Genomic DNA, 13,930 nt, shown 5'->3' with positions numbered 1-13,930 from the left:
CTAGGGCTGCGGCCCTGAAGCTGCAGCCTTCGGTCTTGCAGGAACATTATAAAAACACACACACACACACACACTAGATGGGAGGCGCCGGAGAAACCCAAGCTCATTGGCTGAGAGGAGGAAGCTCTCGTCATGTTGGGAATCTTCAAGCCTTACTTTCTGTCCTCAACTAATGATTGATTATTGATCCTTTTGATCTGGACCCACACGACCTGGAGACGACTTTATTCTGACCTGGTGGCAGAATAAAGTCTGGATCGACGCGAGTTCATATTGTAGACCAAATTGGAGCGGTGACGCAACAAGTGCGCTCAGCCAAGGCTGTGACCCATGACCCCCCCCCCATTATGCAGAAAGCCAAAAACCTTTACAAAATGCGGTCAGTTCGACTTGGCAGGAGGAACTCCGCAGCCGTTGGCTCCCCTGGCCTTGCCCTTTTTGTGATGATCGTCATTAAGTTAAGTTATTTTCCCTAGACTGGTTGTATGACTGGATGCTTCCATACCTACGATGTGTTTTTAAATCCTTTGCCGATGAAGTTCGGACTTGTTTCCTCGACCCGGAGGGCACAATTTGAATGAAGACGTACCGTCCAAATCTGTACGTGCACAACACTGATACAAAGTAATGTTTAGTCTTCTACGATTGTCTACATATTAAAAGGAAGTCGTCCATCACTAGATGGTTCATTGCAGCTTATGTCCAGGGCTGAATAGAAGAGCCTGTCCACATTGGTCCATTAATGCTTTAACTTCAGGCTAGTATACTGATCGTTTTTTTTTTTTTTTTTTTTAAATCGGCATTCACCTATCTTTCTCTTTAGGCCGGGGCGGGGCGGGTGGTTGGGTTATGTTGCGCAGAGGTTGCCAAAAATGCAAACATGTTATATGCAATCTAACAACTGCATATAGACTTATGGCATGTAAAAGAGTGACAGTATTGCGAAGTGAATAAAAAAAATAATAATCTTTCTCTGCGGACCGGTACCAAATGACCCACGGACCGGTACCGGTCCGCGGACCGGGGGTTGGGGACCGCTGCTTTAGAGAACATGGACCAGACCCCCCCCCTCCCTCATCTCGTCCCTGGAGGACCTCTTAATGATGCCTACCCATTATTACCCAAGCCTGCCGTCACTCAAACAAATCAAAGAAGCACGATGGATAGAAACAGGTTAGGGAGACAGGACACACTGGGGAGGATTGTAAATGTCTTTACAACACTGGACAACGGGACCACACAACACACAAAGACACATCCAATATTAGGGGAAATGGTTTAATTTGAGACAGAGGCAGAAAGAAACACACCACACATGAACTAACACTGACCAAAAAAACATTGAGTCTTTCTACACACTCCGATATGGGAAGGAACAGAAACGACAGGTTCAAAAGCAAAAGCCCAAACTTAAACAGATAGTTTACCTGCTAATCAAACTAAGACAATTAGTTTACTAAACACAAGTTTACTAAATCCTGCTGCTGAATGCTAAATCATGTGGGACAGCACGATACTAACATGAAACTTACCACGATTAAGAGCATCCTACCCCCAACCCCCAACATGAGAAATGAATAGTGTATTAATATCTTGATCACCATGGCGACCCCCAGGCCAGGTCTCAGGGCCACAGTCAGAGGCCAGACACATTTTTTTCCAAGATAGTTTTTTTTCCTTTAATTTCCAATATAAAAAGCTTCACTGGTACAAAATACATATGAACAACCAGTATTAGAAATTGGAAATCCTATTTGTCATTTTGTCGTGTTTTTTTCTTTTTTGTGTTTGTTTTTTTCTTTTTTCTTTAATCGAGCCATTTGAAAAAAAGTTGATAAAACAAAGTTTATGTGTACAGATCACATCAAGATGCACCCACTTTTTGGCTTTTATCAAGACAACACCTATGAAACTTGTTGGTGAACCATGAGAATCCTAACGACTATATCAGAACAAAAGAAATTAAACAGGGCAAGCTAGTTTTTTTTGTTTTGTTTTTTTACTTCCTTGGACCAGACAATATCGATAGATGCAAACCTACTGTACTACTATAGAAAGAAAAGCACTTTGAATGAAGACAGGAACACAACGTGGGTGGAAGGGTCCAGAGATGACAGTTTGCAATGGAAGCCCCTGAAGAGTCTCGACCTTTGACCTTTACGATGTGGTAAATACACTGTGTTCATCTATCAGTACTGGCAGCACTTCACCAGCACAGACCACCCAACCAAACCCTCTTTACGTCTCAACGAGGGCGGCTTTGGTTCAGTGGCCGCTTGGTGAAGTGTTAACAGCACAATGTTTTTTTGTCTTTTCTTTACACCCACAACAAGGTTTGACAGTTAGACGTTTAGGGTAGTTTATTGTGAATGTACATACGTTTTGACCAAAAATCATTCAAAAAAAAAAGGGTAGTACATCACAATACACATTTATCAATAACTCAAAAACACAAGCTTGGGACCAAGTCTTCATAACACTGGCATAAACAGACTTCAGAAGTCAAACTGCGAACTCTCCAACCAAGGCCTAATAGAATGTGTAGGCAGTTTTTAGACACATATGGCACTTTGAGTATTGTATTGCATTTGGATAGAAAACCACGCTGCAAAAAGCACAAACCCATATTCAAAAGTGAAATCCGTGGTACCGTTGTATTTTTTTTAACTGGGACACACCGCCCATACGACAGTGAAATGGAAGATTCTCCCATGTTTGTGCTTAACTCTGGCGATGCTCCGAACGAAAAAACATTAAAAATGTTGGTACCATCTTGGATCATTTTTAAATAACTAAGAAAAGAAAAAACGATAGAACAGAAGAACGTGTCAGATGATTACAATTGTGCATTTAGTATTTTAATCCCATCGGTGTGACATCGGTACACACAGAAAAACCCTGAGTCGACAATTGTTTTCTCCTAGTGCCGCGGCGGCCGGGGTGCTCGCGGTATTTGGAAACCCTTCGTGGGCGATTGTGGTGCAGCTGTAATTACCAGGGTCAGCCCGACACGTCTACCCTAATAAAGACTTTTACTTTGTAAACCTTGTGTTAAAATGGAATGCATTCGTGAACCAAAGTGTTCCGGTGACCGTGGTGCGATTCTTTGACTCTGGGTGCTGCTGCTGCCGGGAAAACCAAACTGAATTAACGTAAAGAGCGTGCCACTTTAGAACGGACAACGTCGGGCGTGTTTATATAAAAATGTGCAGAGGGCCGCGGGGGGGGCCTCGTGTCTGAGGCGTGGTTCAGGGGCTCCCATGGGTGGTGGTGCGTTATAAAGCGTACTGCGTCTATCCAGCAATGTGTGTGTGAACGTGTCGTGTTACGGTGAGAGTTAAATTTGGGTACCATCACGAGAAATTACGAAGAAAGAATAAACAATGATACATGGGCACTTGTAAAATATGTCTGGCATCTGTTATTACATATTAAATCATCTTTAAATGTGAAACATCCACACTAAATCAAAAAAGGTAACATCAATTAAAAATGAAATGAACAAGGATATTCACCGAAACTTGTCAAGACGTACCACAGAAATTTTACACAAAATGTGACCTTTTTTTAATGAATGGGGAAAAAAAAACGACATGTTTGAGTTGGGACCCTTCCATACCAAGTATAAGTTATTTCCCCCCCCCTAAGAGGGCGAAATAGAAAATGAATGCAGAGGATTCTTTTGTCACCCAAACTCGAGCGTTGCTCTACTAAGAAACGACACTCAGAAGGCTGTTTGGATTCGAGCAAACTAATTTCGTCCTCTTTAAAAACTTCATGAACTGAAGAACGCGGTCACGGATGACAGAAACCCGCGTTGGTCTGGGTTCCTGTTAGTTAAACTTCTCTAGATTCAATGGTATAAAATATAGGTAATCTAAGTGTGCATTTAAACCACAGATTGTCTATTTGTGAATCAGTTCTAAAAAAGTTGACTCATGTGTAGGTCGCCATTTCTCCCGCCAGAGCAAATGAACCTTTTTATTGTGCCATCGATAGCTCTGAAAGAGGAGAAAGCAAATGCACTGGATTTTCTTTTAATAAATGTAAAGCAAAATAAAATAAAAATTACATTTTATCTTAACAGCCTTAGTGGAAATCTTTACACTGCCCGCAAAATTTAGAAACCATCAAAGAGCACTGAGGGCCCCTGTCTGACCTTCCAAAGGGTTGGAAAGTGGTCATTCGTTTTAGAAGCCAACATATTGCTAATGGCACCAAATGGCACAGCTTCGTGCCAGTCCCTGTATTCAACTTTCAAGTTAACTTTACTGAGAGGTAAACTGAAAGCAACATCAAAACCAAGCTAATTTCTTAAAACAAAAAAGAAAAAGAAAAAAATAACGAAATCCCACAGGCTTTTAAACATTTACAAAAAAGAAATCTCTTAAATGAATTGAGAGTAGGTACGTTTTCACATTGATTTTCTTCATCACCCTACCACCCGTCACATTTTTAAGAAAAAACAAAAAGAAATGCAATATACATGCAGAAATCAGACTGAGCTATAGGGTCAGGGGGTCAGTGGGTGGCCAGGTACTGGTCGGCGGGCTTTAAGAGAGAGACACCACAGACAATGGTGGGATGATGAGGCCAGGGTTTGGCTGTTCAACACCATGGAGGCATGCTAGGCTAATGATGGGCAAACAGGCATGGAGAGTTGTTCTAAAAGGGAGGAAAAACATAAAAGATAGAGACGACAGAAGGAACAGAGAGAGAGAGAGCGAGAGAGAGAGCGAGAGGAAGGAGACAGAGAGGGAGAGAAGTTAGGGCCACAGCACAGGAACCATAGAGCAATGACTCACAGCTTACAAACAGACGACAGGGAGGAGTCGGGTTTCCCACCGTGACCTCAGCCCTTTGACGAACAGACAACACGGATATTCAAAAGAAGCGAAAACACCAACGCATATGATAGAAGCCCCTCCCTCTCCCCTCCCCATGCAAATAATATCGTTGGCACCCAGGAGATCCGCCTGGACCCGCTCTCCGTGTGTGTGTGTGTGTGTGTGTGTGTGTGTGTGTGTGTGTGTGTGTGTGTGTGTGTGTGTGTGTGTGTGTGTGTGTGTGTGTGTGTGGAATGATTGAAGAAATTGTAAGGAAGAGGAGGCGGCCTAACTGAACAGGGCGTGGCTACAGAGACATTAGCGAGACAGACAAGAGCAGAGCTGGGCTAAGGTGGTAGCAATGACGGGGTTTCCACACACAGGGAGGCTAAACACTGGGGCCACGCCTTCCCTCTAGCGCCCCCTGCAGGCCATGAAATGTGATGGCAATAAAATGTCAAAACTGTAAATCTTTTAAAACTACAAAAAAAAAGACACAAACGCGTGCCTTTTGAAAAACCAGCGACCGTCATAAATATCCACTTAAATTAAAACACTTTGAGAAACAATCCAAAAAATAAAGAAACACATGGAGGAACTCAATGTTGTACAAGGTACCGTTTCAAAAATGGCACATGGGAATTGGCAACCATAAAAAAAAGAAAGTAGAATAGACTTAGAAAGACGAGCCCGCCCCCCTCCCCCCCCGTCCGCCTCGCTGCCTCTGCCGCTGGGGGCCCGGGTGGTCGGTGCACTTACCCTAGCAGTGCTAACGGGGAAGCAGGGGCGGGGGGGTTGGTAAAGGGGGAGGGGGGGGGATCAGTAGGGCTTGCTGTCGTTCTTGGAGCGCTTCAGTTGAACCTTCAGCCTCTTCATGCCGATCTGGAAGCCGTTCATGGCCTGGATGGCAGCCTGCGCGGACACAGGGTTGTCGTAGCTGACGAAGCCTGTAGGAGGAAGAGGAGGGAGGCGTGTTACGCTCTTTATAAAGTCGTTGTGCTCTACTGGGTTCAACGCTAGGGTTGGGAAAAATAATCGATTCTTCGATTTATCGCGATTCTCTCTAGAAAGATTCTGTCTCGATGGAGATAAATTAATAATCGGAATAAAAAAATAAAAAAAATTTGTTTGCCTGCTGCAACATTCTGTTCGCCAAAGAGGGATAATTTTAAAATTATTTAACTTATCTTCAGTGTGTATTGGCCAATCTCATTAGTCAAGATTAGAAAGAAAAGAAAACTGAAACCTATTTTTTTTTTCACATACTTCCATATTGTGTTGCAATGCAAGCTGCATTGATTATTGCATTGTTCATAGAAAGTCATATTTGTGACAAAAGCTTTTTCTCTAATAAAATATTAGATAAGTTAATTCATCTGTTGAAGTCTTTAATGATCATCACAAAAGTAGGAAGTGATGAGCAAACTCTCAAACTCAGGTGTGTGTGTGTGTGTGTGTGTGTGTGTGTGTGTGTGTGTGTGTGTGTGTGTGTGTGTGTGTGTGTGTGTGTGTGTGTGTGTGTGTGTGTGTGTGTGTGTGTGTGTGTGTGTGTGTGTGTGTAATTCATGCATTGAAATGTACAATTTTTTTTGCATCGAGAGGCATCGATAATCGTTATGGAATCCAATCGTTGACCTCATAATCGGAATCGAATCGCGAGTTGCCAAGAGATTCCCACCCCTATTTAAAGGTGGTTCCAACTCGTATGTCGTACGTCCTGAAACTTAAAACAGTCCTTAGCATGGTGAAGCATCTTATCCTAGCCATCTCTGTTGTGTACGGGAAATGGGTTAACCTAGTGATTGTTATTGCTTGGCACTTGGTCCTATGTACCAACAGTTACTGTACCAACAGTGATGTATTATGGTTTCTCTTTCTTCTGACCAATGTACTTATTGTAAGTCACTTTGGATAAAAGCTTCTGCTGAAATCCCTGAATGTAAATGATTTAAAGTAGAAGGTGAACTTGTTCACCAGGTCTGGACGTTACGTAAGAGTCCACTGGGTCAGTTTCAAGGAAGGACGAGAGAGCTCAGAGGAGGGGGGGGGGGACCTACCGAAGCACTTGCTCAGGTTGGTCTGTTTGTCGATGAAGACTTTGGCAGAGACCACGTTCCCGAAAGGCATGAACATCTGCAGGATGTCCTGGTCCCCGAACTCCTGGGGCAGGTGGTAGATGAACAGGTTGGCCCCCTCCGGTCCTACAGAGCGGGGAGGGAAGCACAGGGCCCCGAGACACGAATGAGAGACGAGATGCTTCACGGCAGGCCCACACACTGGGCCAGAGAGCTCAGCTAAATACTTCAGCATTCATTTATATTATTTGTTCTGCCACTTTCATGTGAAAACATGGTAGACACAACTGGCCTATAAAACCTGAGCATAAATTTCATACCTAGAATTAGAATTATAAATTAAACTTAGTATAAATTAAAGTATAAATAAAATAAGAACACAAAATAAACCTACTAAAGGTAGCAACAAAAATCAACATATTGTGTAGCAATTTTTAAAGAACATACTATTCACAGATACGCGATACAGATTGTATCGGTGCTAGAATCATAATATCTCATGGTACTATTAAAGCATGTTTTATCAAACTGTACAGTAGTGGACTACCAATCTAGCATCTCACTGGAAAGTTAAACAAGTGTAAAAAAACACATTCAACAATCAAAACACATTCAACAATCAACAACTATTCTACATGTAATATCTATATCAATTATAATATGTAAATACACAATTAGATTGTTATGTTTTAAAGGATTTCACCCCAGGTTAGAGAGATGATCAGACCAGGTTTCTGTTCCCCCCCTCCCCTCTGTCGCAGTGTCGAATTGTTCTGAAGTCTGTCGGTTTGCGAGCCAAGGACCATAAATATCAACTAGACTCCAGTACGAATGTTTAGCCGCTCCCTAGGCTGGCTGTGTCCGCTCCAACACCAGTAGGATCTGAGCAGCCAAGAGAGCCTCTCCTGTAGGGAGCTTTATCTAACAACCCTCAGGTCTGGGTACGTGTTCCACTGTCTGCTCAGGGACCAGAGAGGAGAGCAGTCGGACCTTTAACGAAGCCCTCCTGCCTCAGTCTCAGAGGGGGTCAGTTGTAACTGACAAGATGGCTGACTCGCATCTCGAACACAGACAACTTCGCCGATTAACCCCTTGGGTCAACCCACCGGCCAAATCCTTTAAGTACCATCGTATTAACTATCAAATCAACCCCCAAAAAAACAACACATTTTCAATTAGCAATATCTTTTTATCATTTACATATCTGAACATCTTTATGGCTAACACATCTAAACATGCATTCATTCGTGGCGGTGATTATAAAGGGATGTATTAAATGCATTATCCTACCACACACACCTTCCTTCTGGCTGCCGGCCGCGCTCTGCTGCAGCAGGCTCTGGCTGTAGAGCGAGGGCAGGGCGGAGGCCGTGTACTGCTGCATGCCCGAGTACGCCTGCGTCAGCGCGTCCATGGAGGCCGAGCCGTTGGCCATGGAGGCCGCCAGCCCCCCGTTCAGGGCGCCCATACCTGGGGAGAAACACACATTAAGATAAAGACCCCCGTTCTTGAGACCCGCATACCTGGAGAGACGAAGAAACACTTAAATCAAGACCCCCCCCCCCTAACCGGACACACACACACTTGCATTAAGACCCCCCATAGCTGGACACACACACACCTGCATTAAGACCTCTGTTCATGGCACCCATACCTGAGGACACACACACACACACACACACATTAAGATTAAGACACCCGTTCAGAGCCCCCAAACATTGACACACACATTAATACCCCCATACCTGGACACAGACCAGCATTAATACCCCCATACTGTAACGATACACAAATTCACGATTCGGTTTGTATCACGATTTTTGACCCACGGTTCGATACATCCCATGATTCTTTTAAATTTAAAAAGCATTTTATTTAAACACTTAAATACCAATTATCTTAATGTAACATTTAATAACAAATAATTTGGAACACTGAACAGATTTGAACCGAAAGAATACTATTAAAGTATAGCTAAATTAATAAAGAAATAACCAAAGATTGCAGTTGGAGGATGCTTTTTGCTGGTAGGCATAATAGGGCCCCTTTAACTGTTTGGTTGGTTTATTCAAATATCCTTATTAGCGCTTCTTATTAGGCTATGTAGCTTAAATAATGACATAATCAGGCCGTATAGAATGCAACATGTTTAATAGCCTAACTTTCAATAGATGAGGAAAAACATGAACGTCGCAATAACGAGGCATAGTGTTACGAGTAGCATATGTGTGTGCGCGAGAATGGCAGTGTGCGTATGCGTGTGTGAGTGACGTCAGCGAGTGAGGAGAGCGAGCGGTAGCGCGTGTGTCTAGTGAAGAAGCGAACGAGTCCGGTAGAATAAAGTACCCATCCTGTCAATAATCGGTGGCCGCTTCATTCCGACCTATAAGCAGACAAACTGCCAGTCAAATCACACAAAACAATAGAAACAGGGATCACACAGGCAATTTTTTTCGCGCTTGGCCCACTCAGGATAAATGTCGTTCATATCGCATATGAGGACTTCAACGGCTGTGGAGAAATGCAATCCTCCGTAGCCACGGAGAGCTGTGATCACAGATAGGGCATCTAGTCACATATTTACGGCATCAATAGGGGGGGGCGCTGTCAGCAGACTATTATTTAGAAAAATGATTAGCAAATTTCAATCGGACAATTTGACTGAAGAGTTAGAAAGGGCATATCGCGCTTCTGCCTTCTCACACCGTGAGACAGGTTCGGGGCTTTGAGTATCGCGATTTTCGGTTTGATACGCGTATCGTTACAGCCCTACTGAACAGAACAGCATTAATACCCCCATACCTGAACAGATCAGCATTAATACCCCCATACCTGGACACACCCGCATTAATGCCCCCATACCTGGACACAGACCCGCATTAATGCCCCCATACCTGGACACACCCACATTAATGCCCCCATACCTGGACACACCCGCATTAATGCCCCCCATACCTGGACACACCCGCATTAATGCCCCCATACCTGGACACAGACCCGCATTAATTCCCCCATACCTGGACACACCCGCATTAATGCCCCCCATACCTGGACACACCCGTATTAATGCCCCCATACCTGGACACACCCGCATTAATGCCCCCATACCTGGACACAGACCCGCATTAAGACTCCAACCCTCATCAACACACACACTCAATTAATAACAAAGGGATGCGTGTTGTGCAAATACTCAGGCCCTGTTTGTATAAGATAAATTAAAATGGCGACGGTATGGTTGCCTCAGGGAGGAGTTAAGGTTAAGGTGCTGCATCAGGGAGGAGTTAAGTGTTGCATCAGGGAGGAAGTAGTGGAAATCCTGAGGGGAAGTGGGCTCGTCAGCAAGCTTCTGGTTTCGGTTTTATGGGGGGAGAGACCAACTGCCTGGCTATTTACAGGAAGGGAGGGAGGGGCCAACAGTTGTTGAGAGAGCGGTATCAGTTTCTGTTCCTCTACTCAGCGGGGAAGGGGGGAGGAGACTTCAGAAGCCAAAAGCCGATTGGGAACTAGCTTGTCTAACTGGGAAGCCTGAGGCGGGAGGGCTTTCAGAGCGTCGCAAGTACGATTCTTGTACACAGACTGAGGTACTGGCTGGCAATGCATTTATATTGGTAGAATATATAGACTTCACTTTTAGAATTTAGAGACATCAACATCACTATTGAACAGTAGTGAAAGACTGATCGGCCCGGCTCGTGTTAAGCCACCAGCTGGTTGAAATGTCCCTCTGACTCCTCACGTTCTCCCCAGGGGCCGGGCGTCAGAACTAAGGGGGCGGGGCCTCTGGACCTCAGGGGGCGGGGCTTACCAGTGACACTGTTGGTGAGGGCGTTCAGGCTGTTGAGGCCCATGGAGGTGCCGGTCAGGCCCTGCAGGGTGCCCAGGGAGGCCAGGGTGTTCATGGCCGCGCCCGCTCCGGTCCCGGCCAACCCACCGGCTGCTAGGGGGGAACGCACAAGAACACTGACGTTAGAGAGACACACACACGCACACGCACACAGCCCCGACTCCAATACCCGAACAGGATTGGGGAGAGGGGGAGAAAGAGGTACGACAATCTGCCACTTAACGAGGGGAGCAGGCCGTTACCGCAGTGACCATACGCTTATCGCAGACACACGGAGCCCGTGTATATTTACACCCAGTGGAGGGGGTTCTCGTAAAGTCTTTATTAGGGCGATTATAAAACTCATAAAGTAAATGAAGGATGGTTGGGCGGTCGACATGGCGGGGGGGGGGGGGGGGCAGAGTCTGACGCAGCGCCGCAATTAGAGGACGTTTAAGAATTAACGAGCTTTTGGTTTTTACTGGGATCAGAAGCGAGATCAGAGATTGTTTGCTTTAAGTAGCTTATTCTCAGTTAAACCCGCCGCGGCGAACGCACTCGGCGAGATACAGAGATCAGTTCTGCACGTCCTCCGTCCGTACCGTGCCTCAACGCGTCCGAGACGTTATCCCGTCCTGTTGCCAAGGCAGTAGACCACGTCCACAACCAGAACATTGATCAACTGTCAGTCGTCTAATAAACAGGCATTCCTAAAATGCCTTGCTTGTTTGCAGTATTGATTGGGGATAATCCACGTCTGAGTCGATACCGGACAACAACAGTTATAGCCTTAAGGGCCGGCGTTTTGCCATTCTGTTCCGTGGCTCGTTACCGATGACAACGGACATGACTCGACACTCACGGCCGTGCTCCGTGGACGAGCATGTACCAACTAGACCTGGTGCTGGACCAGCAAAGCAGCGTCGTGGATGGACCATGGACCAGCCAGACAGCTTCATGGACCAGCCGGGCCACGTCGTGGATCATGGACCAGCTATCGTCATGGTGATCGTGGTTACACTTCACCGCAGCCCCGTATCAACTGACAGCGAATTAGGGTTGTGTTGTGGGGGGGGGGGGGGGATAATTGCTATATTTCAATCATCTCTGAGCCGGGCATGTTGCCCACACGCTGCCAAAAGCAGCAATAACAGTCCCTTTCCATCTCAGGAGAGCAGCGGCCTCAGGCTGCTGCTGTTGTCGTAACGACGGAGCACAGGACCAGGTCTGACCCCAGACTGCCTCCTATGTCACACGCTGCTGATTAATCACCTGGACTAACGAGGGCTGCTTCCGCACGCTAACACGCTTCGATCTGGGTACAAACCGTGCCCGTTCAGATGTGCGTACGGGATATTTCTATTCAACACAAAGAAGGAGGAGTCTAGAAACGTGGAGAAGAGCTTAAACAATAGGTTTAAGCTCGTTGCGACGACACCGTGAAGGCATCGCGGTAAAGCAGCAGAAGCAGGGCGTCTCCCGCTCTCGCTCCTCTTCCTCCACGTTACAACACTCTTCCACTCCATGAGTGGACTAATCTAATAAAGCCTCGTCGGAGCAGCCGGCGTTCCCCCCGGAGTTGGGCGCAAAGCCCCGGGAAAGTCACACCGCCGCCTAGTGTTGACGGGCTTGTTACCGGCGGCACCGCGAGCTGGCAACAGCCGAGCCTGCTGGGCGCGCGATTCTGTTCTTCATAACGCCGAAGCTCGGAAACCGGAGACTGTTGCCTTGACAACTGAGAGAGAGAGAGAGGCGAGACAACCTACCTCCTAGTCGCTGGAGGCCGCTGAAGCTGTTCTGGGCGGTCCCGGCAGACGTGGCCTGCTGGAGCAACTGTGGAGGAGAGAAGGAGAGCAGACATGAGGACGGAGCTCTGCTACACCCCCTCTGACGCACTTTTTGTATATTGTACATCCTGCCACTTAAAAACAGTGCTTAGCATCACATCCATCATCTTATCCAAGCTATCTTTGTTGCATACGAGGAATGGGTTAACCTGGTGATTGTTAGTGCTTGCCACTTGGTTCTATGAACATCCTTACTGTACCAACAGAGATATACTGTCGTTTCCCTTTCTACTGACAAATGCACTTATTGTAAGATGTGAGAGTCGCCCTAAATGTAGACGTTAACAGAGCTCTGCCTAAGGACGAACACGACCTAAAGAGAAGAGGTGCATTGGGGCGACCGATCCGCTGAATCAAGGGAGATAGGAGGTGAGGAGGGGGGGTGAGGAAACGGTCTCCACTTACAGCCAGGTACTGTGGCGTGAGCCCGCCCAGGCCGGCTAGGTTCCCCCAGGTGGAGGCGCTGTTGAGCTGCTGGATCTGCTGCGCCAGCTGCTGCTGCAGACGCCGCTGCTCCTTATCCCGCTGAGTGTCGGCGAACTTCACCACCATGGGAGAGGTGCAGCCCTACAGGCGGCAAGCACAGGCCTGTTAGAGACTACAGACGCACACACACGCGCATGCACACAAACGACCGACCGTAATACAACCACGCTCTATTATAGCATGGACACATGTCCCTATGGGAGAGGGGAGGAGGGCGGTCTTGCTCTTAACAAATGAGATTCATAAAAAAGGGGAGCGATCTGCTCTGACTGGAGACGAGCCGGGTTTACTCTGCGCCGTTATCGTTAACGTGTCGGCTGCGTTTGTAATCAAGCTGGAGGAACGATGACACAAGGGACGACTGTCATGCAGAGCCTGAGCCAGGCCGCATTCCAACAGCACAGGGAAGCGTACGGCTCAGCGAGAGAGAGAGAGAGGTAGAGAGAGGTAGAGGTAGATAGGTAGAGAGAGAGAGAACCACAATCAAACACAAGCGGATGAGGTGAAAGTCGGGATGGAGTATACACGAGAAGAACACGCCAGCAGACACGAAAACATGGAACCGACATTAACGGGACAACACTAAGAACACAACTCAATAGTACGGGAACGTGACAGACACACGCAGACATGCGGTGGTGGGGGGGGGGGGGGGGGGTCTAGTGAGTGGAGAGTCACACTGGGACCAGGCTGGACAGAGGGTGGGGGGGGGGGGGGGGGGGGATGGCCTCTGCACCACCAGCATGAGCACCAGCCACTGCATCGCCGGGGACACGGCAGGGCAAACGATGGGGGGCGGGCAGGGGGGGCGAGGCTGGATAAGTAAAATAAAATGGGTGCCGCCTCCGCCAGAGGCCTGCTTTTTAAATC

At 46.8% G+C, this 13,930-nt stretch overlaps 1 protein-coding gene across 9 annotated transcripts in view; it reads right to left on the bottom strand.

The window, feature by feature from the left end:
• Window positions 1–1,667: 1,667 nt before the first annotated feature.
• LOC115550536 (CUGBP Elav-like family member 2) overlaps window positions 1,668–13,930 on the bottom strand; it is a 32,927-nt gene continuing 20,664 nt past the window's right edge. For 2 of the 9 annotated variants that reach the window (XM_030365650.1, XM_030365656.1), the window contains exons 7-14: window positions 12,980–13,141; window positions 12,494–12,560; window positions 10,710–10,841; window positions 8,523–8,555; window positions 8,192–8,371; window positions 6,884–7,027; window positions 5,586–5,773; window positions 1,668–4,665 (exon numbers count right to left, since the gene is read on the bottom strand). In XM_030365650.1, the coding sequence (XP_030221510.1) occupies window positions 5,646–5,773; window positions 6,884–7,027; window positions 8,192–8,371; window positions 8,523–8,555; window positions 10,710–10,841; window positions 12,494–12,560; window positions 12,980–13,141 (846 nt within the window). In that variant the 3' untranslated portion in view covers window positions 1,668–4,665; window positions 5,586–5,645. The remainder of the gene's footprint in view (window positions 4,666–5,585; window positions 5,774–6,883; window positions 7,028–8,191; window positions 8,372–8,522; window positions 8,556–10,709; window positions 10,842–12,493; window positions 12,561–12,979; window positions 13,142–13,930) is intronic. The other 7 variants (XM_030365657.1, XM_030365659.1, XM_030365652.1 and 4 more) reach the window with 6 other exon arrangements.

The sequence above is a fragment of the Gadus morhua genome, chromosome 9 (genome assembly GCF_902167405.1).
Source record: "Gadus morhua chromosome 9, gadMor3.0, whole genome shotgun sequence".
Lineage (NCBI taxonomy): Eukaryota > Metazoa > Chordata > Actinopteri > Gadiformes > Gadidae > Gadus > Gadus morhua.
This window is presented reverse-complemented; position numbering and strand designations above follow the sequence as displayed.